Here is a 21429-nt window from a genome sequence, read left to right as displayed (position 1 = left end):
TTTGAGTATCTTTGTTATTTATCTGAGGCCGATTACAGCACGTTAAATCATGGTGACCATGATTCTGTTTTGCATTTCTTTTACATGTATAATTGATTGCTATTAGTTTATTATAAATTATAATAAAAAGGCGTGCAGTAACCAGGAAACTCCCATCCTAATGAAAAGCTCTCTCCATGTATTATAAATAGTATATTATTATTTGATGTGAATGTTGTCATTAACGTACATCCTATAACCGTACACCTTTTAAAACACTTTTTCCTCTTAAAGTCGGCATGAAACGGAAGTTGCAAGCCTTTTCTTACCTATTGTGACATATATCCGAGTGAAACAGCTTCTCAAACAAGAACAAATGTTGGGCGGGACTTGATTTTGTCCATCAGAAACTGATTGAATTATTGGATTGCTATTGGTCCATCTCATGTGATTGACAGGTGGCTCCGCCCTCGTGCCAGTAAACACAACGTCAAAGAAGAGAAGAGATGCTGCGAGAGGGAGGAAAATAGAGCACTGCAAAATAAATCATCTTTATTTTGATTAAACATCATGAGGGATTGTTTACTCGTGTCATAAGCCCCGCCCCCTGAGCTCTGTGGTCTTATTACTGTAACTGTGTTTAACTGCGGTGACCGTGAAGAAAAATAGAGCAGTTTTCTTTGCTCTCATAGAGGATGAAGGAGGATGTGTGTGGTCCTGGCAAACCCTACGTTATTGGGACAAAATGTCCCCACAAAGATTGGCAATATCTGAAATCCTTGCCCTTGTGGGGAGATTTTTTTTATTTAAAAATGCAGAAAGTTTTCTGTGAGTACGTTTATGGTTAGGGCATAGAATATACAGTTTGTGCAGTATAAAAATCATTATGTCTATGGAAAGTCCCCATAAAACATGAAAACCCAACATGTGTGAGCGAGTGTACTGAGCCTTTGGTGGTCTGATCCCTACAGGTCTGGGCTGGTTGTGTATATTGAGGTAATGTTTAGTGCTTTGTGTGTCCGTGTCTCCATTATTCCTTTGATGAACAGAGCTGACATCACTCACTCAGCACGGAAGCGTTTGTGTAAATCGCTTCTTTCCGTTGTGAAGGTGGACTGTTAGGATAAAACACTTTCTTTGTTGAACCTACTTAAACAGAAAGTAAAGCACTTATTTAATAGTACTGATGTGGTTCATTTATAATTTATTGAGTGAGTCAGGAACACCTCAGCAACACTCTCATGTTTGACCATGTTTATTTTTTTCAGAATTTGAAAATGAGATATGTGAGAAGATGATAGTTTACAGTGAACGATAATAACAGCTGTGTTGTCTTTCTGTGGAAGGTTATCTGTCCCGTGTGCTGAGGAATTACACCGAACAGGCGTGTGACGGAGAATTCCTGACTGTCCGCTGCCCGCCCAGAACCTCCATCACCGTCCAATCGGCTTTCTACGGCGGACGAGACCCCACCCACTCACTTCAGTGCCCATCCACTTATAGCAGTGCTGGAGCACACTCAGTGAATGACATCACTTCCTGTCATGTGTCAACATCTTTGCAGGTAATACACGATGAAATAAGAGTGATTAAATAAAACGATCTATTCAATTCCAGACAGTGCTATATTAGTATTATTTATATACTATTATAGTATTAATTCATATTTATTTTTATAATATTTTATAATATTATTATTAGCTTTAATTTTTTATTTTTTTTTTGGTAATATTAGTACGATAACTTTTCTAAGTTTTTTTAAGTTTATCATGTAATAATTTTATTTTATTTTATTATGTTTTTTTGTTTTTTTGATGAACCAACGAACATAAGACTCTCCATAGATTCTGGACTGCTTCACAAACGAGGGTCAATTCAACGCTGGATTTGCACAAAAGATTAACATGACGGCACATGCTAGTGGATGAGTTGAATCAACTCCACAGCAACTACATAAATTTATCCACTAACCATTCAGAAACGTCCAGTTTCATTCTAAAAGTAATTTCTTCCTGAGTCTGTCCATCAGTGTCGACTCCGGTTTGAACAATGTAAGGCTAAACATCTTTGTCATTTTGGCTGCGTGAGATTCTCCAGCTTTGTTGTTGTTGAGCAACCGAAGCGCGAGCTGTTAAAGCTCCGCCCTCTTCTGGAAAGTGGACCGAGAGCAGCAGCTCATTTGCATTTAAAGGGACACACACAAAAACAGCGTGTTTTTACTCACACCCAAATAGGGGCAAATTTGACAAGCTATAATAAATGATATGTGGGGTATTTTGAGCGGAAACTTCACAGACACATTTTGGGACACCAGAGACTTATATTACATCTTGTAAAAAGTGGCCCTTTAAAAAAAATTTCAGAAAAAACTTTCCATGAATGATGCATCTGTTTGTGCAAACATTATTAAAGACCATAACTTTTTTTAATAACTTTGAGAGAACCTTGCCAAACACTGTTTCATTTTGACTTTAATAGATGGAAAGTTCTTCATATCTTATTTGTGAATGTGAATTCACTCTATGTGTGTGGTCCAGTGTTACATCATAATGAGGCTGTATTTTGTTTTTGTGCATTTAAATGTGTTGCGACACACAACGTGGCAGTAGCTGGTTTGAACTGCCGCTTCTGTGACAGCCCACGCACCCGTGATTTACGGTTGCACGCTTGGTGAAACCACATGCTATAAACACACACATGTATAGCACTGTGCGCTGGAGTAAAATTTTTTATGCCCAGAGAGAAGGAATCTTCTGTGGGGGAAAACGAAAGGCGTGGAATGTATTTACCTGAATGAAAACATGCCATTCAAAGAGCTGTCTGTGTGTCTGTGTCTGTCTGTCTGGCTGCAGAAGATGTTGGATGAATGTGAGGACAGGCGGAGATGTCAGGTTCTTGTCAACAGTCGTTTGTTTGGGACGGACCCCTGCCCGACCGTCAGCAAATACCTCAGTGTGCAGTACAAGTGCAGGCCGAGTGAGTTTCTCACACACACACACACACACACACACACACACACACACACACACACACACACACACACACACACACACACATTTACTTGGCTATCTAAATGAGAAAATGTATAGACTTATATTTTTATATGCGGCTAGGTATATAAATACTATAACCTAACTCTAACCCAGTGGTTCCCAACCTTTTTTCCAGGAGATCCCGATTTTAACATTCAAAATCTTAAAAAAAAAAGCTTATTTTCGATTAAAGGTGCCCTAGAATTAAAAATTGAATTTACCTTGGCATAGTTGAATAACAAGAGTTCAGTACATGGAAATGACATACAGTGAGTTTCAAACTCCATTGTTTCCTCTTTCTTATGTAAATCTCATTTGTTTAAAAGACCTCCGAAGAACAGGCGAATCTCAACATAACACGTAACAGTCGGGATCATTAATATGTATGACCCCAATATTTGCATATGCCAGCCCATGTTCAAGGCATTAGACAAGGGCAGCCAGTATTAACGTCTGGATCTGTGCACAGCTGAATCATCAGACTAGGTAAGCAAGCAAGACAACAGTGAAAAATGGCAGATGGAGCAATAATAACTGACATGATCCATGATATCATGATATTTTTAGTGATATTTGTAAATTGTCTTTCTAAATGTTTAGTTAGCATGTTGCTAATGTACTGTTAAATGTGGTTAAAGTTACTATCGTTTACTACTGTATTCACGGAGACAAGAGCCGTCGCTATTTTCATTATTAAACACTTGCAGTCTGTATAATGCATAAACACAACTTCATTCTTTATAAATCTCTCCAACAGTGTAGCATTAGCCGTTAGCGACGGAGCATAGCCCCAAACTCATTCAGAATCAAATGTAAACATCCAAATAAATACCATACTTACGCGATTAGACATGCTGCATGACGAACACTTTGTAAAGATCCATTTTGAGGGTTATATTAGCTGTGTGAACTTTGTTTATGCAATGATAGAATCGAGAGCTCGGGAGGGGGGCAGAGAGCGCAAGCAATTAAAGGGGCCGCAGCCTGAATCAGCACATTTCTAATTATGCCCCAAAACAGGCAGTTAAAAAAATTGATTTAAAAAAATCTATGGGGTATTTTGAGCTGAAACTTCACAAACACATACAGGAGACACCTTAGACTTATATTACATCTTGTAAAAAAACGTTCGATGGCACCTTTAAGGTACATGTATACGCACGCACGCACACGTCCACTATATGACTGCATCTCTCCTCTATTGGCTGCTTTCAGCAGGTTTTTGTGTTCTGTTAGCTGAGCAGAGAGAAATCTGTCCGCTTTCTGTCCTTTTTCTCATGCAGGTCTGACAAATAAACCCCTGTACCTCAGTTACAGGTCACTGTGTCTGTTAAAGCTCCACAGATATAGACACACACTGAGTTGAGTTGAATAATCACACTATTGTCTGCTGTAGAGCTGCTTATAGCTGAATTAAATTCTTTGTATAACTGATGAACTTTACACAGTTATTGAACTGAACTGAATCAACACTGAACTGACTTGAGCTGAATAACGACACTATTAGGGGCTTTCGTAAATTTCAAAATATACTCAAATAGAACAAATTTTAAATTTTAATAATATTTTATTGTTTTCTACTGAAAAGTAGTGCATTTGATCAAAATACACGAAAAACTGTTATTTTGTGAAATAACTGTTTTCTATTTTAATATATTTTAAAAGTAAATTGGTTTGTGTATGTCGTTTCATGATGACTGTGTGTGTGTTCTCTCTCCAGATGAGTATAAGAGTAAAGTGGTGTGTGAAGGGGAGCGGTTGCGCTTGGGCTGTAAGACGGGGATGCAAATCGTGGTTTATTCCGCCATGTTTGGCCGCACGCAGCAGGGCACGCTGGAGTGTCCTCCACACCACCGGAGAGCGCCGTCTGTCGGTGAGAGCTCAGACTCATTTCTCATTTTCACCAGATTCAACTGTGAATCAATGAAAGTTTTGTTTTCAAATCCTTGTGAATTCTGAGCATATTAGTGTTCCTTTAAATCAAGAACACTATATATATTAGTTGTTATTTTAGTTTTATTATAGTTGTATTTTGAATTAGCTTTTTTATATTTTTAGTTTTCATGTTAAATATTTTTGTTTATTGTTTTTAGTAATTTTATGTGTTTTTGTCATTTTATTACTTTTTTGCTTATTTATATATTGCTATTTGTTTCATTTATTTTTATTTCAGTTTTAGTTAATTTTAGTTTATTACTTTAATACTTATTTTAGTTTTTTGCTAAGGCAAAATTTCTTATTTTCATTTAGTAAATGTTTTTAATAGATTTAGTTAATGATAATACATAAATATATATATATATATATATATATATATATATATATATACACAAACCCGATTCCAAAAAAGTTGGGACACTGTACAAATTGTGAATAAAAACAGAATGCAATGATGTGGAAGTTTCAAATTTCAATATTTTATTCAGAATACAACATAGATGACATCAAATGTTTAAACTGAGAAAATGTATCATTTTAAGGGATTTTAAATGTCATGGCATCAACACATCTCAAAAAAGTTGGGACAAGGCCATGTTTACCACTGTGTGGCATCCCCTCTTCTTTTTATAACAGTCTGCAAACGTCTGGGGACTGAGGAGACAAGTTGCTCAAGTTTAGGAATAGGAATGTTGTCCCATTCTTGTCTAATACAGGCTTCTAGTTGCTCAACTGTCTTAGGTCTTTGTCGCATCTTCCTCTTTATGATGCGCCAAATGTTTTCTATGGGTGAAAGATCTGGACTGCAGGCTGGCCATTTCAGTACCTGGATCCTTCTTCTACGCAACCATGATGTTGTAATTGATGCAGTATGTGGTCCAGCATTGTCATGTTGGAAAATGCAAGGTCTTCCCTGAAAGAGACGACGTCTGGATGGGAGCATATGTTGTTCTAGAACTTGGATATACCTTTCAGCATTGATGGTGCCTTTCCAGATGTGTAAGCTGCCCATGCCACACGCACTCATGCAACCCCATACCATCAGAGATGCAGGCTTCTGAACTGAGCGCTGATAACAACTTGGGTTGTCCTTGTCCTCTTTAGTCCGGATGACATGGCGTCCCCGTTTTCCAAAAAGAACTTCAAAATTTTGATTCGTCTGACCACAGAACAGTTTTCCACTTTGCCACAGTCCATTTTAAATGAGCCTTGGCCCAGAGAAAACGCCTGCGCTTCTGGATCATGTTTAGAAATGGCTTATTTTTTGACCTATAGAGTTTTAGCCGGCAACGGCGAATGGCACGGTGGATTGTGTTCACCGACAATGTTTTCTGGAAGTATTCCTGAGCCCATGTTGTGATTTCCATTACAGTAGCATTCCTGTATGTGATGCAGTGCCGTCTAAGGTCCCGAAGATCACGGGTGTCCAGTATGGTTTTCCGGCCTTGACCCTTACGCACAGAGATTGTTCCAGATTCTCTGAATCTTTGGATGATATTATGCACTGTAGATGATGATAACTTCAAACTCTTTGCAATTTTTCTCTGAGAAACTCCTTTCTGATATTGCTCCACTATTTTTCGCCGCAGCATTGGGGGAATTGGTGATCCTCTGCCCATCTTGACTTCTGAGAGACACTGCCACTCTGAGAGGCTCTTTTTATACCCAATCATGTTGCCAATTGACCTAATAAGTTGCAAATTGGTCCTCCAGCTGTTCCTTATATGTACATTTAACTTTTCCGGCCTCTTATTGCTACCTGTCCCAACTTTTTTGGAATGTGTAGCTCTCATGAAATCCAAAATGAGCCAATATTTGGCATGACATTTCAAAATGTCTCACTTTCAACATTTGATATGTTATCTATATTCTATTGTGAATAAAATATAAGTTTATGAGATTTTTAAATTATTGCATTCCTTTTTTATTCACAATTTGTACAGTGTCCCAACTTTTTTGGAATCGGGTTTGTGTGTGTGTATATATATATATATATATATATATATATATATATATATAAATATATATATATATTATACCTCTTATGCAATTAACTACCTCTTATGCAATTACCTACAGTAAACATCTACACAAACACACATACACACACAGATCCTACAACACCTGTGCAAATGTGAATGACATCACATCATCTCAGGTGTTTGGCTTCACTGCTTCATTTCTCCTGTTTCTACATGTTTGTGTTTGTATCTGTGCGTGTGGAATATGATGCTGTCAGTCCGTCTCATTGTTATTGTTCCAGCATCAAAGAATCAAACTGTGTCGTTTTGTGCCTGTTCTGGGGAAGTGCTCCGCCAGGAACATGCTTGAATTCAAGGAAACTTCTCGGATGTGTGGGAGGAAATTCAGTTAGAACGTCACTCTCTTTTTGTCTTGAGTATCAGCTTATCTCATCTCCTCTTACACTCCTGGAGGGTGTGTGTGTGTGGGGGGGGGGGGGGGGGCAAAGTTATTGGGACAAAATGTCAACATGCCAACATTTTTTGGTCCACATATGAGGAAAACAGCTTATAAATCATACCAAGTGATGTTTTTTTGAAAATGTAGAAATGCAGAAAGTTTTCTGTGATGAGTAGGGTTAGTGTTAGGGGATAGAATATAAGTTTGTACAGTATAAAAATCATTATGTCTATGGAAGTCCCCATAAAACATGGAAACCTGTGTATGTGTGTGTGGGTGGGTGTGGGCGAGAGAGAACAACACCCTCTTAACCAGTGCTTGACTAATCACTCTGACACCACACTCAATGACGAGGTTAATGGGGTCTGTTTTTCTCTCTGGACTTCCTGTCAGGTAAAGACTGAAAGTGTTTCACCAGAAGCGGCTCAAGAACCTCCATCTGTAGAGTTAAAGGTCATTAAAGCCATTAAAACTGAATCAATCAGAACTTAAAGACTGTTAGACCTTAAACACATTTGATTTTGCATAAGACAGAATATTCAGCAGCAGGATTTGATTTTTATCCATCAGAATTTGGTTGGATTGTGAAAATTTATAGTGTTGGATAATATTATTTTTCAACGAGAAAAGCCGGATTCCACCAAAGGATCTTTATGCACACAATAATAATCTTTTACATTGTAATATTTTAATTTTTAATATTTGGCATGTTTGTGTGCTGTTGTGCATCCCTGTGTGTGTAAAATGAAGAGTGTACGCGCGTTGTGCACCCGCATATAGGTGCATATTACTAACACACTCTTTAAATAACAAAAAAATATTGCGTCATTGACTTTAGACCATGTTTCAGTTGGTCAATGGTGCATTCGTTTTCAGTTGCCTCAAAATAGCAACATGCCAACAATGCACCTGAACACACCTCAATTTCAGACCAGCACGCCCATGGGCGCACAAATGGGCGCAAATGCATTTGCTATTTAAACAATGTGGCGCAGGATGTGAAAATGATTGCACCGGGTGTATTATAGGGCCCTAAATGTTTCAGTCCTTAATTTTGAGCACTTTAATTTAAATTCCTTACAAATTAACTATGAATATAGAAGTTAAAGAAACTAATTATACCTATTATGCTATTAATTATGATCTCCATCTCCATTTAGACATGTAATTAATGTGATCTGCTAATGCATCCTAAATTTCAAAGCTTTTGAACAGTAGTGTATCTAGCACTTACTCACGGAAGAATAAAACACATGGCCTCCATGGGCTTCTGTACAGTTCCCACACCCCATATTTCCCCCACACAGAGCTGTAAACTCAGATTCGAGCGTGTGTGATGAAGGACTGAAAGTGACCCCGGGGTTTTTCTCTCAGGTGGATCCAGTTTCTGTATGTGCTCAACCAGAACTAGAGCTCTAGAGAAGAACCGTTAGATCCGTGCAGATCCAGGTTTGTCATAAGCGACATCGTCAGTGTGAGACAGGTGATGCGTCCCAGCAGCCCAATAAATAGTTTACTCAAATTTAACTTTGACAACACTGGCTGGTTATGCCATTCATAAATCAGATCTCTATCAGCGAGCAGGTCTCTGTTTACTAACACGATTCTGTGACCTTCGACCTCTGACATTTGTTGAAGCCATTAGTCCTGAGGTGACGACGTGTCTCCGGTCTTCAGATCTTCAGTGAGTGATGGTTATGTCAAGTCTTTGTGCTTTGTGTTAATGGATTTGTATAAATGGGCTGTCACTCTCGGTGTGGGTGTTCTGTGTCACTTCTGGTTCTGGTGTAATTCTGACCCATGTGGACTCTTTCTTAACGCTTAACTAGTGGACAGATGCATTTTTAACCATTGACGGGCTGTACATGCTTAAAAATAAAGGTTCTTTATTGGTATTGATAGTTCCATGAAGAACTTTAAACATTCATAGAACCTTTACATTCCAAAAAGTTTTTAATTGTGGAAAAGTTTTTTTAAATGTTCTTTACAATTTAGAAAAAAAAATGTTCTTTTTTAGAACTGTTCACGGTTCTTTGGGGAACTAAAAATGGTTTTCTATTGCAACCCCCCTTTTGTAAGTATAGATGATGACCTTTGACCTCACAATTTTGTGTTACTGTTCTCTTTATATGGCATTGTGTTTGTAAAAAAAAAAAATATATATATATATATATATATATATATATATGCCTAATTGCTATTTATTCCAGGTGATCCAGGTTGAAATATGAAATAATTATAATAATAAATTTGTAAAATAATTTGTTGAATTATTTTTTAGTAGTATTTTCTCATTCTAATTTATTCTAAAAAAGATAATGAAAAGATTACAAATGACATTAAAACAAAAAAAAATATTTAAAAATTATAATATAATTTGGGTTTATATTTATATATATATATATATATATATATATATATATATATATATATATATATATATATATAAATATTAATATATTTAATAGAAGGCTGTTATTTTAATTTATAGTTTTTATATTTTGAATTAGCTTGAATTTTTTTATTTTAATTAGTTTAATTTATAGTAATTTTGTTCTGCTTTGTAATTTTTATTAGATTTTTAAATATTTTTTTGTCTTATTTTGTTTATATTTTTTTGTTTTATTTTATTTTATCATTTTAGTGCTTCAACTTATTTCACATTTTTAAAGTAAGTTTTAGTTAACAATAACAACACTGATTATAGGAGTAGTAATGTTGTTCATCCCCCGTATATGACGGCTATGATATTTTCCACTTTCTGGTGATCTACAGTAGCAGTCTGTTGGTGTTAGCCGTCCATTCATTGACCGTCTGATTGATATTACTCTCTGGAAAGCACCTTCTCAATCTGGCCAGCTCTAATCTGATTGGCTAACTGAAGTTCCTGAAATAAAAGCATTATTAGTTCACTAGGAAATGAAGTTGTGTGAGCAAGATACAGCAAATGCTTTTGAGGATCAAATAACCTGCAGATTGTCAGCTTAGTGACATCAGATCTCTGAAACATATTCAGACGATTGAAACAAGAAGAAAAGCAGCACTGACAAATAATGAATACAGACAAAAATAGGGTGAGTCTTTGAAGTACTTTCACGAAATGATATAATTATAGGGCATTTTTAAAGGTGTTTAAAGCCAAGTTTGTCTCAAATGAACACGCTGTATGTTTTTGTGAGCATTTTGCCATCTGCAGTTCTGACCGGCGGCTGCAGTTTCATCCTCCCCCGCAGAATCAAGCGGTAAAGACACATAATGATGGGCGGACGACAAGCCCAAACATGAACACACACACACACACACACTGCTATCTGTTAAATGCCTGTGTGCTTGTGTAGTAAAACTGTTTGATGTTCTTCACTGTGTGGCTTTATTGTTCTGTGTGTGTGGAAGTAAAACACATTCATATAGTTTTGTATTTATTCAGAGCTGTGACGGTACCTTCAGGAGTGTTTATTCATACCAAGGTTATATAAAAATGTTTTTTATTAATAAATGTTAACCGAAATAAAATGAAATATAAAAAAAAAAAAAAAAAATCAGATATTTGCCAAGAAATGTTTCTCATTTTCATTTAGTTTTGCTTGATGTATGAAATAAAAATGAACTGACATTAATTTTTCATTCATTCATACCAAAACTATATAGACATAAACTAGCCTAATAAAAATGACTAAAACTTGAGAAAAATTAGAATAAAAATGCAAAAAATAAAAATAACTAATTCAGACTGTTAATAATAATGATACTAAAGTAACTTATTCATATAATATACAGGCAAAATTTGTTCTAGAAGTGACAAATCCATCAGCTGGGTACATTCAGGGGCATCTCCAATTGGAAATTGTGAATTTCAAAAAATTTGGCTATAAAATTATATAAATTGTAAAAATGATTAATAAAGCAAATACTGTGTTTTCAGTCATTATACTGTAATTCGTTAAGTCGAATAGTGTTTCTCAACTGGTGTCCAGTCAATATGTTTTTTCTGAATCGAGACTTTTATTTTGAAAGACGTGCGTGAAAGCGGTTGACTCTTCTGTCAGACGCAGTTTAAGTCAAGAGTGCCTGAGAAAAACGCATTGCTGATTCAGTATCAGCGGCCAGAAGAGATGTTGTCAGGCTATATGTCTGTCATTAATTTAATGTTGTTTTCGTAACTTGTTACGAAATAAAAAGTCTCTGACCTCAGAAAAATGAACTTCCCAGTCCTGTCAGACGTTATTGTGCTCGTAGCGCGCGCTCTTAAATTGTTAGTTCACCCAAAAATAATGTCATTAATTACTCACCCTCATGCCGTTCCACACCCGTAAGACCTTCGTTCACCTTCAGAACGCAAATTAAGATATTTTTGTTGAAATCCGATGGCTCAGTGGGCCCTCAATAGCCAGCAATGACATTTCCTCTCTCAAGATCCATTAATGTACTAAAAACATATTTAAATCAGTTCATGTGAGTACAGTGGTTCAATATTAATATTATAAAGCGACGAGAATATTTTTGGTGCGCCAAAAAAACTAAATAATGAGTTATATAGTGATGGCCGATTTCAAAACACTGCTTCAGGAAGCTTCGGAGCGTTATGAATCAGCGTGTCGAATCATGATTCGGATCGCGTGTCAAATCACGTGACTTTGGCGCTCCGAACAGCTGATTCGACATGCTGATTCATTATGCTCCGAAGCTTACTGAATTTTTTGTTTTTAAATGACTGTGGTGGCTCATACCAACACATAACTTTATTGTATTGACAAAAAGTAGCTATTTAATGGGACTGCTATTTAATATCTATTTAATATCTTTAATTACCTTATACTATTTTAGGAATTAGGTCAAATTTCTAAAAAGAGCCTAAAAGTCTCAGCCTAATGACCATGGGAAAATGTGGGTTAAACCAGGTGAGAACCTCTATTCAATCTACACCATTCTTATATATATATTTCCTCTGATTTCAGGGAAAATGTTTAGGGGTAGGGAAAGGAGTTAGGAATATGTTTTTGGCCAGGAATGTTGTTCCAGGATCAACTAAAGATGTTAATCCAGGAACATGTCTTGCTTTGCAAAATCACAGTGACCAATTGGCTTTATCTATATAAACAATAAGTCTATGGTATGTGTTTATTTTGAGATCTCACCTGATCTGTCATGTGATTCCAGACTGCTCGTCAGATGTGGCTCTGCAGGTGATGACATCACGTTGCCAGGGGAAACGCTCCTGTGTGGTCCGTGCCTCTACACAAGAGTTTGGAGACCCCTGTTACCGTGGCACCCGCAAATACCTCAGCGTGATCCACACCTGCGGTGAGTTACACTTCTGAACACACACAGCTGGAGATGAATGCAGCTTGATGCACCGTTATTAACTAGACTACAGTGATAAACGGGCCACTCTATGTTATTAGTTGCAAACCATGTCTCAGCTGTCATAATTAAAAAAGTTATTAGTGACGGAGATATTTTTATAACTTAACTAACGATTGGGAATTAGAAGAGAAAATATTTCAAACTTATAATAATGCTTTTGTGTTGTTTTTAATGATTTATTTTTTTGCTAAAATAATAGAAAACACTGAAAATATTGTTTACTTGTATCTTAAAAATAAGTATATATTTTTAACAAGTTATATGCTATATAATAAATATTAATTTAAACAATTATAAAATTCCTTACCTTTTAATTAGAATAGAAAAATATTGTTGTCTTATATTATAAAATATTTATTATACATTTTGTTATAAATAAGACTTAAAATAAATAGTATACATTTTTATATTAAAATATATTATGTATTATACATTTATTATATATTTATTATCTATTTAATTATAAATATTAAATAAAATAAATAGTATACATTTTTTTATATTAAAAATATAATACATTTTAATATTAAAGTATTAAAGCAGCGTTATTTCTGTTAAATTTCCAGCAAATTATAAAGACAATAAAGAAACAATAATTTGTATAATCTGCCCTAAATTTTTAAAATGTCATTCATTCACGTTCTGATTTTCAATGCATTCAAATATATACAGGAATAAAATAGTAAAATGTAGTTGAATGTCGCACTTAATGTATCTCATATCTCATTTTCTCAGCTGGTTTGTTACAGTTACAGTGGCATGAAAAAGTATGTGAACCCCTTGCAGAATCTGTGAAAATGAGAATTATTTTAATAAAATAAGAGGGATAATAAAAAATGCATGTTATTTTTTATTTAGTACTGTCCTGAGTAAGATATTTTACATAAAAGATGTTTGCATTTAGTTCACAAAGACAAAACAATAGCTGAATTTATTAAAATAACCCCATTCATAAGCATGTGAACCATTGATTCTCAATACTGTATGTGGTTACCTGATGATCCACGACTGTTTTTATGTTTTGTGATGGTTGTTCATGAGTCTCTTGTTTGTCCTGAGCAGTTAAACTGAGCTCTGTTCTTCAGAAAAATCCTCCAGCTCCTGCAGATTCATCAGTTTTCAAGCATTTTTGCATATTTGAACCCTTATTTTGAGATCCATCTTTTCACACTGAGGACAACTGAGGGACTCAAACTCAACTATTAAAAAAGGTTCAAACATTCACTGATGCTCCAGAAGGAAACACGATGCATTAAGAGTCGGGGGGTGAAAACTTTTGAACAAGATGTCACAATTTTTCTTATTTTGTTTAAATATCATTGTTTTTCATTTAGTACTGCCCTTCGGAACCAACAGAAGATACCTGCATGTTTCCCGGCAGAAAAATTAAGTAAAATTTACCTTGATATTTGAATTCAAAAGTTTTCACCCCTCGGCTCTTAATGCATCATGTTTCCTTCTGGAGCATCAGTGAATGTTTGAACCTTCTTTAATAGTTGTGTTTGAGTCCCTCAGTTGTCCTCAGTGTGAAAAGATGAATCTCAAAATAAGGGTTCAAATATGCAAAAATGCTTGAAAACTGATGAATCTGCAGGAGCTGGAGGATTTTTCTGAAGAACAGAGCTCAGTTTAACTGCTCAGGACAAACAAGAGACTCATGAACAACCATCACAAAACATAAAAACAGTCGTGGATCATCAGGTAACCACACACAGTATTGAGAATCAATGGTTCACATACTTATGAATGGGGTTATTTTAATAAATTCAGCTATTGTTTTGTCTTGTGAACTAAATGCAAACATCTTTTATGTAAAATATCTTACTCAGGACAGTACTAAACAAAAAATAACATGCATTTTTTATTATCCCTCTTATTTTATTAATATAATTCTCATTGTCACAGATTCTGCAAGGGGTTCACATACTTTTTCATGCCACTGTATCTTTGAATCACCTTGGAATATATTTACCCTGTTCATTAGTACTTGAATATGGTATCAGCTTCTCTTGTGCAGATAAAGACATTGTGTTTGAACAGTAGAGGGCAGTACTCACTCGCTCTGAACTGAGTGTGTGTGTGTGTGTGTGTGTGTGTGTGTGTGTGTGTGTGTGTGTGTGTGTGTGTGTGTGTGTGTGTGTGTGTGTGTGTGTGTGTGTGTGTGTGTGTGTGTTCAATACTCAGTGCTATGATGTGTGTGCACTTGGATGGGTGAAATGCAGAGCACAAATTCTGAGTATGGGACACTGTGTCACTTCACTTCCATGTTGTTTATGCCAAATTCTGACCCTTCCATCTGAATGTCTAGCAGAAATCAAGACTCATCAGACCAGGAAACATTTTTCCAATCTTCTATTGTCCAGTTTTGCTGAGTCGGAGTGAATTGTAGCCTCAGTTTGCGGTTCTCAGCTGACAGGAGTGTCACCGGTGTGTCTTCTGCTGCTGTAGCTCACCTGCTTCAAGGTGTGTTCAGAGATGCTCTTCACCTCGTTTGTAACGAGTGCTCATTTGAGTTACTATTGTCTTTCTATCAGCTGAACCAGTCTGATCATTCTCCTCTGATATCAACAAAGCATTTTCACCCACAGAACTGACACTCACTGGATATTTTCTCTTTTTTGGGCCACTCTCTGTAAACCCTAGAGATGGTTGTGTGTGAAAATCCCAGTAGATCAGCAGTTTCTGAAATACTCAGACCGACACCAACAACCATGACATGTTCAAAATCATTTAAATCACCTTTCTTCCTCATTCTGATGCTCTGTTTGAACTTCAGCAGATTGTCTTGAACATGTCTACATGCCTAAATGCATTGAGTTGCTGCCGTCTGATTGGCCGATTAGATATTTGTGTAAATGAGCAGTTGATCAGGTGTACCTAATAAAGTCGTCCTTCTAATCACACAATCTGAGTGTTTTTAAAGTCTCTTAGGCTGTGTTCCATTCCACTTTTAGACAAGCACTCGCAAACTTCCCTAAGCACTTCCCCTCGAGGGAATCCCTGCCGCCATTTTGAAGTGCGTTCCACTTTGTGAAGTCGATGAGGGAAGTTTATATGGACAGACCCTCGCTCCTTTGATTTTGACCGAGGGAGCGAATCTACCCTGCGTTCCATTCGGAAGGGCTCATCCCTATGCCCTAATCCCTTCAAAGGGTTCACCCTCCGGAGTGAGAGCTTCGAAGGGAGGAAGGGTGTAGGGGTCAAAAAAACTCTTTTTTTTGGAATGCATTTTTGTGTCATGTTAACAAGACAATCAAGGAGGCGCCGCCTTCTCCCCCCCGATTTGTAAAATGCGCATTCATTTACTGTAATAACATTATATACTGCCAGTCTTTTATGTTAAATATAATGTATATTGTGTCTATGTATTTGAAACATTTAAATGGACTGATAAAGGGAGCTGTAAAGATTTTTAAGTACAATGTCATTTTGTCCATAATAATGTACCAAATCTAACTCGTATAAATATTACAGTAGTATAGAAAAATACTATACATTTATAGGTAAAATCGAACTCCGAGCCTCCTGCACCCATTCTGTGACGTCAAACAACTTCCCTGTGCAAAGGATCATGGGGGCCCATCAGTTGTACCCTTCAAAATCCTTCATTCCGAAGCACTTCGGTTTGGAACGACCCTTCAATATGGTGACGAAGATTGTTTTCACTCCGAAGTGCCCTTCGGAGGGCAATATATCCCGTTTGGAACGCACCGAGACTCTGATGTACACTTCATATCCCACAATGCAACATGATTGTGACGTCACCACATATTGCATTTAATTAAAAAATTTTTTTTTTTTTAAATATCTAAAACAACCCAAACACACCTAGACATAGGGTGAATTCAGTGTGATTGGGACACTTTTTTGCCATTGAGACGACTTGTCCCAATCAACCTGAATTCACTGTAGCAAATTAGCTCAAAATAAATATGAATAATTAATCATAACTAGTTATAATTAATTATTAATATTTTAATCAGTTAATAAAATTAACTTAATGTAATAAAATTAATATTATTAAAATTGGATACATGTTTATACATTTCCCAAGTGGTTATATAGAGAATACATAGGATTAAGAGAGTTTATTCGTCCTTCTCAGGAAGAATGAGTCACTAGTCTCTCCAGAATTCTTCTGGATCATAAAAGTACCATATAACTGTAACAGGACACCTAGGTTGGCCTGTGTGCTAGCAACATTGGGATGCTGGTTACAGTTTTAGGGGGATGAGTTCAGAGAACTTTGATAGTGAGAGTGAGTTTATGGGTAATTCATTAAATACAATGAATAATTGTGTGGCTGATTGGTCCAGACGTTACATCACCCTATAGATTGCTGCACTAAACAGTTTTGTAAGGGAAAAAATTTAAATAATAAATTAACTCAGATTCTAAGTGACGTTCCAATTCAGCCCATCGCAAGGGTTCCACCAGCAGTGGGCACTCGTGCAACTTAAGCAATGACATACATCCGAGTCAACGAGACTGAGGGAAATTAGTGAGGGAAGGGCATAAAAAAATGAACTGGAACACAGCCCTAGTGACCTGAAACATCTGACTCCACTAACTAACCCATCAGTGTATGCACCCTGAACCATCACTCCATTTGACTCCTGTTGCTTCTTAATTGTTCACATTGCATTGCATTTAAAACAGCACAGGCCACAAACACTATGAAACAGGTATAAATGGCATCATTTAATTTGTGACATATTTTAAACATTCCTTTCTCAAAGATATGACAAATGTACAGGAATAATTATTTTCACACACACACACATATATATATATATATATATATATATATATATATATATATATATATATATATATATATATATATTTATTTATTTATTTATTTATATATATATATTTTTTTTTCATGTTATTGCTTTACAGTAAAATGCATTGTTTGGATACTGTATGTCCATTAAAGCATGACAATACATTCATATACGTTTTACAGATGTATTCAGTTATGGTTCATAGTAACTAACTTGACATGAAATAGATATATATTTATATTTTGATCATCATACATTTATTATTATTATTATTATTATTATTATTGGCATGAATCCCACATCACGTTGAGTTCACAGTGCATGGGGTCGCAGTTCATACACATATTGAATGAGTGTGCACTTATTTTGTAAGTTCCCATACAATCAACAATATGTAGAGGTACAACAATTATGCCATCTGAATTCTACTTGTTAAAAAATTGACTTCATAAACATAAACATTTCATACATAATTAATTGTGTTGGTTGACAGAGAGAGCGAGATTGTGTGTGTGTGTATATATACAACAAAAACCCAAAGTTTCAAATGAAGACCCCACCAGTTCAACTGATGGTAAATCAGTCATTGGTCAAACATATGTACAAATAATCTTTATCTAAAGAACAAATTAGTTGCAACAGCTGTAAAATTCTGCATTATCAATATGTGCGTTTTCAGGGTAAATCCAGAAAATGTCCAGGTCAAAATTCACCCCAAAATGACAGAAATAAAGATATTATATTTTGCATAAATAAAACAAAGTCTATATTTAGGACCAAGAATTGTTTTGTTTTTTTCACTGAAACATTATTTTCATGACAATTACAAACACATTTCCCACAAATTATCATTATGTAATGCAACCAACTAGTAAACAAATAAATAATGATAAATAAATAAATAAATAAATGATATTTTTCTGATAATTGCAATGCAACAAAATAAAAATATATTTTTTACATAAATTCTGACATATTATGTAGATTGTGTACATCATGGTATTGTCATACTGCCTTAAATGAGAATAAAATATTGTATTACAGCATTTATTTAATGTATTTTTTAAAAGAAAATTCTAAAAACGTAAAAAAACATCCAAGCTTTGAGAGTTTGAGAGGAAAATGTGCTTAATTTTCATGAAATCAGTGTCACAATGAAGAAAAAAAAAAAACAATGGTACAAAAACAGAATTCATGTGCAAAACATAACGTTGTCCTGGGGTGAAATATGGACGTTTTTGTTAGATTTAACCCCTTTTATTACAAAATGGCACTAGAGAATATTCATCTATGCTCAGTTTTGTTCTTTATATGTTCCTTTGTCAGACAGAAATGCATATACATGTAGGAAAAGTCAAGAGGAACTAATTGTCTCTGGGTGAAATTTGCGAGGGAAGTGAGTTTGGAGGATGTGCAAGACATCAAAATCATCTCAAAAACACCTTCATGGTCCACATCCTTTCTCATTCAAAGTCACCTTCCACTCAGAAGTCCAAAGTGGCTCATGAGTCCTGAACTGCCCTGTGAGGAGGAAGTTAAAGCCACATCCTCCCTGCATAGTGTCCATAACAAATGCAAATCCTATTGCTCTTTCACTCCCAACATTCATAAAATAAACGCTTATTGTTCCCCTCTGACATCCGGAATGATCCGCAAAGAAACAGCAGTGCTCATATTGCATAACCCCACAAAAGCAGCTGTGCCACGTTTCGGCCCACGTGACGGGAAAACGTCTCCACGGAGGTTTGGTTCTGTAGCTGCCAGGTCGGAACTGGGCAAGGGCCGTGGTTGCCATGGAGACGACTGTCCGGAGATCACCTCGGTGGAACATCCCACAATGTATTGCAGACGCAGGCGTGTGCTGTTGGTGGCTGTGCTCATGCTGCAAAAAATGATGTTCTTCCTCAGTCGTTTTGTCTTGTTTTCTAGTACACTTCTTAAATTGAGATACACTCACTTGAGAAGCAAAATGACTTCAGATATTAAGTCTTCTGTTCTGAAAAATGTGTCAAAATGAAGTCGGTTTATGTAGGAAAATACTTAAATCAAGTACATAAATCACTGGCAAATTGTTTTAAGCATAAACCTGACTAAATTTAGTTCAATTTACACTTTAGAAAGAAGAAAAATATTTAGAAATGCAAGAGAAACTGAGAAGTATTGCACATCATCATCATCAAAATATAAAACATTTTTTTCTTCTTTTACGCAAAACACTTCATTTTGACACATTTACAGAAAACAAGACTATATATATATAAATGAAGTCAGTTTTTGCTTAAAACAATATTACAATAAAATGGAGAATACTTTAATTTCTCTTGCATTTTCATTTCATTTCAGTCTTTTTGCTTCTCAAGTAAATGTATCTTGATTTAAGAATTTTTCTACATCACTGGCAAATTTAATCATCCTGAGTAAATTTAGTTTGATTTATGCTTAAAAAAGAAGAAACATATTTAGAAATGAAGTGAGTTTTTGCTTAAAACTAGAAAAAATAGCAACCAATGGGGTCAAAAAATAATCTTGCTTTCCCTTTTATTCCAAAAACGACTAAATTTCTTAAATCATTTTGCTTCTCAAGTAAATGTATCTTGATTTAACCCTTATAGGGTCTTTGGGGTCTGCACAGACCCCAAACGATGTTTTCTCAAATAATTTTTTTTTTCTCTTTGTCCAAATGACATGAAACTTTGTACAGTTGTTAACACTTTCTATATTTCTAAAATTGGAGTGATATCTTGTTTTTATGTTAGTGTAAAAAAAAAAAAAGGTCACACTCAGGGTCTTACGGGTCCCCACAGACCCCAGGCAACAAAATGTAATTTTGTAACAAAATAATTGTTTTTTTAAAAACAAATGTAATTTTACTCTGTTTATTAATGTTTTTACTTCATATTTGTGTAGTTTTGGGAGGATTTGTCATATCTTTTAAATTTATATAAATAAATAAATATTTTTTTTTTTTTTTATACAAAAACAGTTTATTATGTAAAATTCACTTTATAAAAGACCCACATTTCTAACTTTCATTCATGGGGATAACATGGATAATTTGACATGGTTTAATGTAAGTTTTTTGTCCATCTTTTGGAAAATGCAGTTTTAAAAGTAAAAAAATATCACTTTTACCAGTAGACGGCAGCAGAGCTCCACTGTTTGCTATGTGTTATTTGACTGACTGAAAGACATCTTTTCACAAGTATTTTTCAGTTGGATTTATATCTAAATATTATGAAATCACAATTATGACAATAAAAGACAATAAAAATTACTTTTTGTCAAAGTTTAGCATTTTTTTGTACTGAAAAAAAAAAAAGTTTTTCAAAAATGTTGATTTTGAGGATGAATTTTGTCCAATTTCTAAGCGGGGTCTCATCATAATGTAACAATATTGAAACACTGATTTTTTTCATTACAAAAAATACTAAACTTTGACAAAAAGTAGCCTTTATTGTTATAGATGTGATTTCAGAATATTTAGATATGAATCCAACTGAAAAATACTTGTGAAAAGACATCTTTCAGTCAGTCAAATAGCACATAGCATATAGTGGAGCTCTGCAGCATTTACTGGTAAAAATGATAGTTTTTTTTACTTTTAAAATTGCATTTTCCAAAAGATGGGCAAAAATCTTACACTAAACCATGTCAAATTATCCATGTTATCCCCATGAATGAAATTTAGAAATGTGGGTCTTTTATAAAGTGAATTTTACCTAATAAACTGTTTTTGTATAAAAACCTATTTAAAAAAATATTTTTTAATTTATTTATATATATTTAACAAATATGATAAATCCTCCAAAAACTGCACAAACATGGAGTAAAAACATGAATAAACAGAGTAAAATTACATTTGTTTAAAAAAACAAGTATTTTGTTACAAAATTGCATTTTGTTGCCTG

At 35.1% G+C, this 21429-nt stretch overlaps 1 protein-coding gene across 1 annotated transcript; it reads left to right on the top strand.

Annotated features, from left to right (window-relative positions):
• Window positions 1-683: 683 nt before the first annotated feature.
• LOC125278715 (protein eva-1 homolog C-like) lies at window positions 684-15757 on the top strand. The gene is made up of 5 exons (XM_048208062.1): window positions 684-1543; window positions 2832-2955; window positions 4732-4884; window positions 12528-12671; window positions 15046-15757. The coding sequence occupies exons 2-5, from the start codon at window positions 2835-2837 to the stop codon at window positions 15114-15116; spliced, it is 489 nt and encodes a 162-aa protein (XP_048064019.1). The 5' UTR covers window positions 684-1543; window positions 2832-2834; the 3' UTR covers window positions 15117-15757.
• Window positions 15758-21429: the final 5672 nt, after the last annotated feature.

Source organism: Megalobrama amblycephala, linkage group LG11 (assembly GCF_018812025.1).
Source record: "Megalobrama amblycephala isolate DHTTF-2021 linkage group LG11, ASM1881202v1, whole genome shotgun sequence".
Taxonomy (NCBI): domain Eukaryota; kingdom Metazoa; phylum Chordata; class Actinopteri; order Cypriniformes; family Xenocyprididae; genus Megalobrama; species Megalobrama amblycephala.
The sequence above is the reverse complement of the archived record's forward strand: the minus strand, read 5'-3'. Positions and strand labels throughout refer to the sequence as shown.

Excerpts from the sequence above, each read along its gene's own strand:
- LOC125278715 (XM_048208062.1), top strand. The coding sequence starts at position 2,835 with ATGTTGGATGAATGTGAGGACAGGCGGAGATGTCAGGTTCTTGTCAAC. Across the intron at positions 4,885-12,527 it reads CCGGAGAGCGCCGTCTGTCG|ACTGCTCGTCAGATGTGGCT; the intron begins GTGAGAGCTCAG and ends ATGTGATTCCAG. Across the intron at positions 12,672-15,045 it reads CAGCGTGATCCACACCTGCG|AAATCAAGACTCATCAGACC; the intron begins GTGAGTTACACT and ends AATGTCTAGCAG.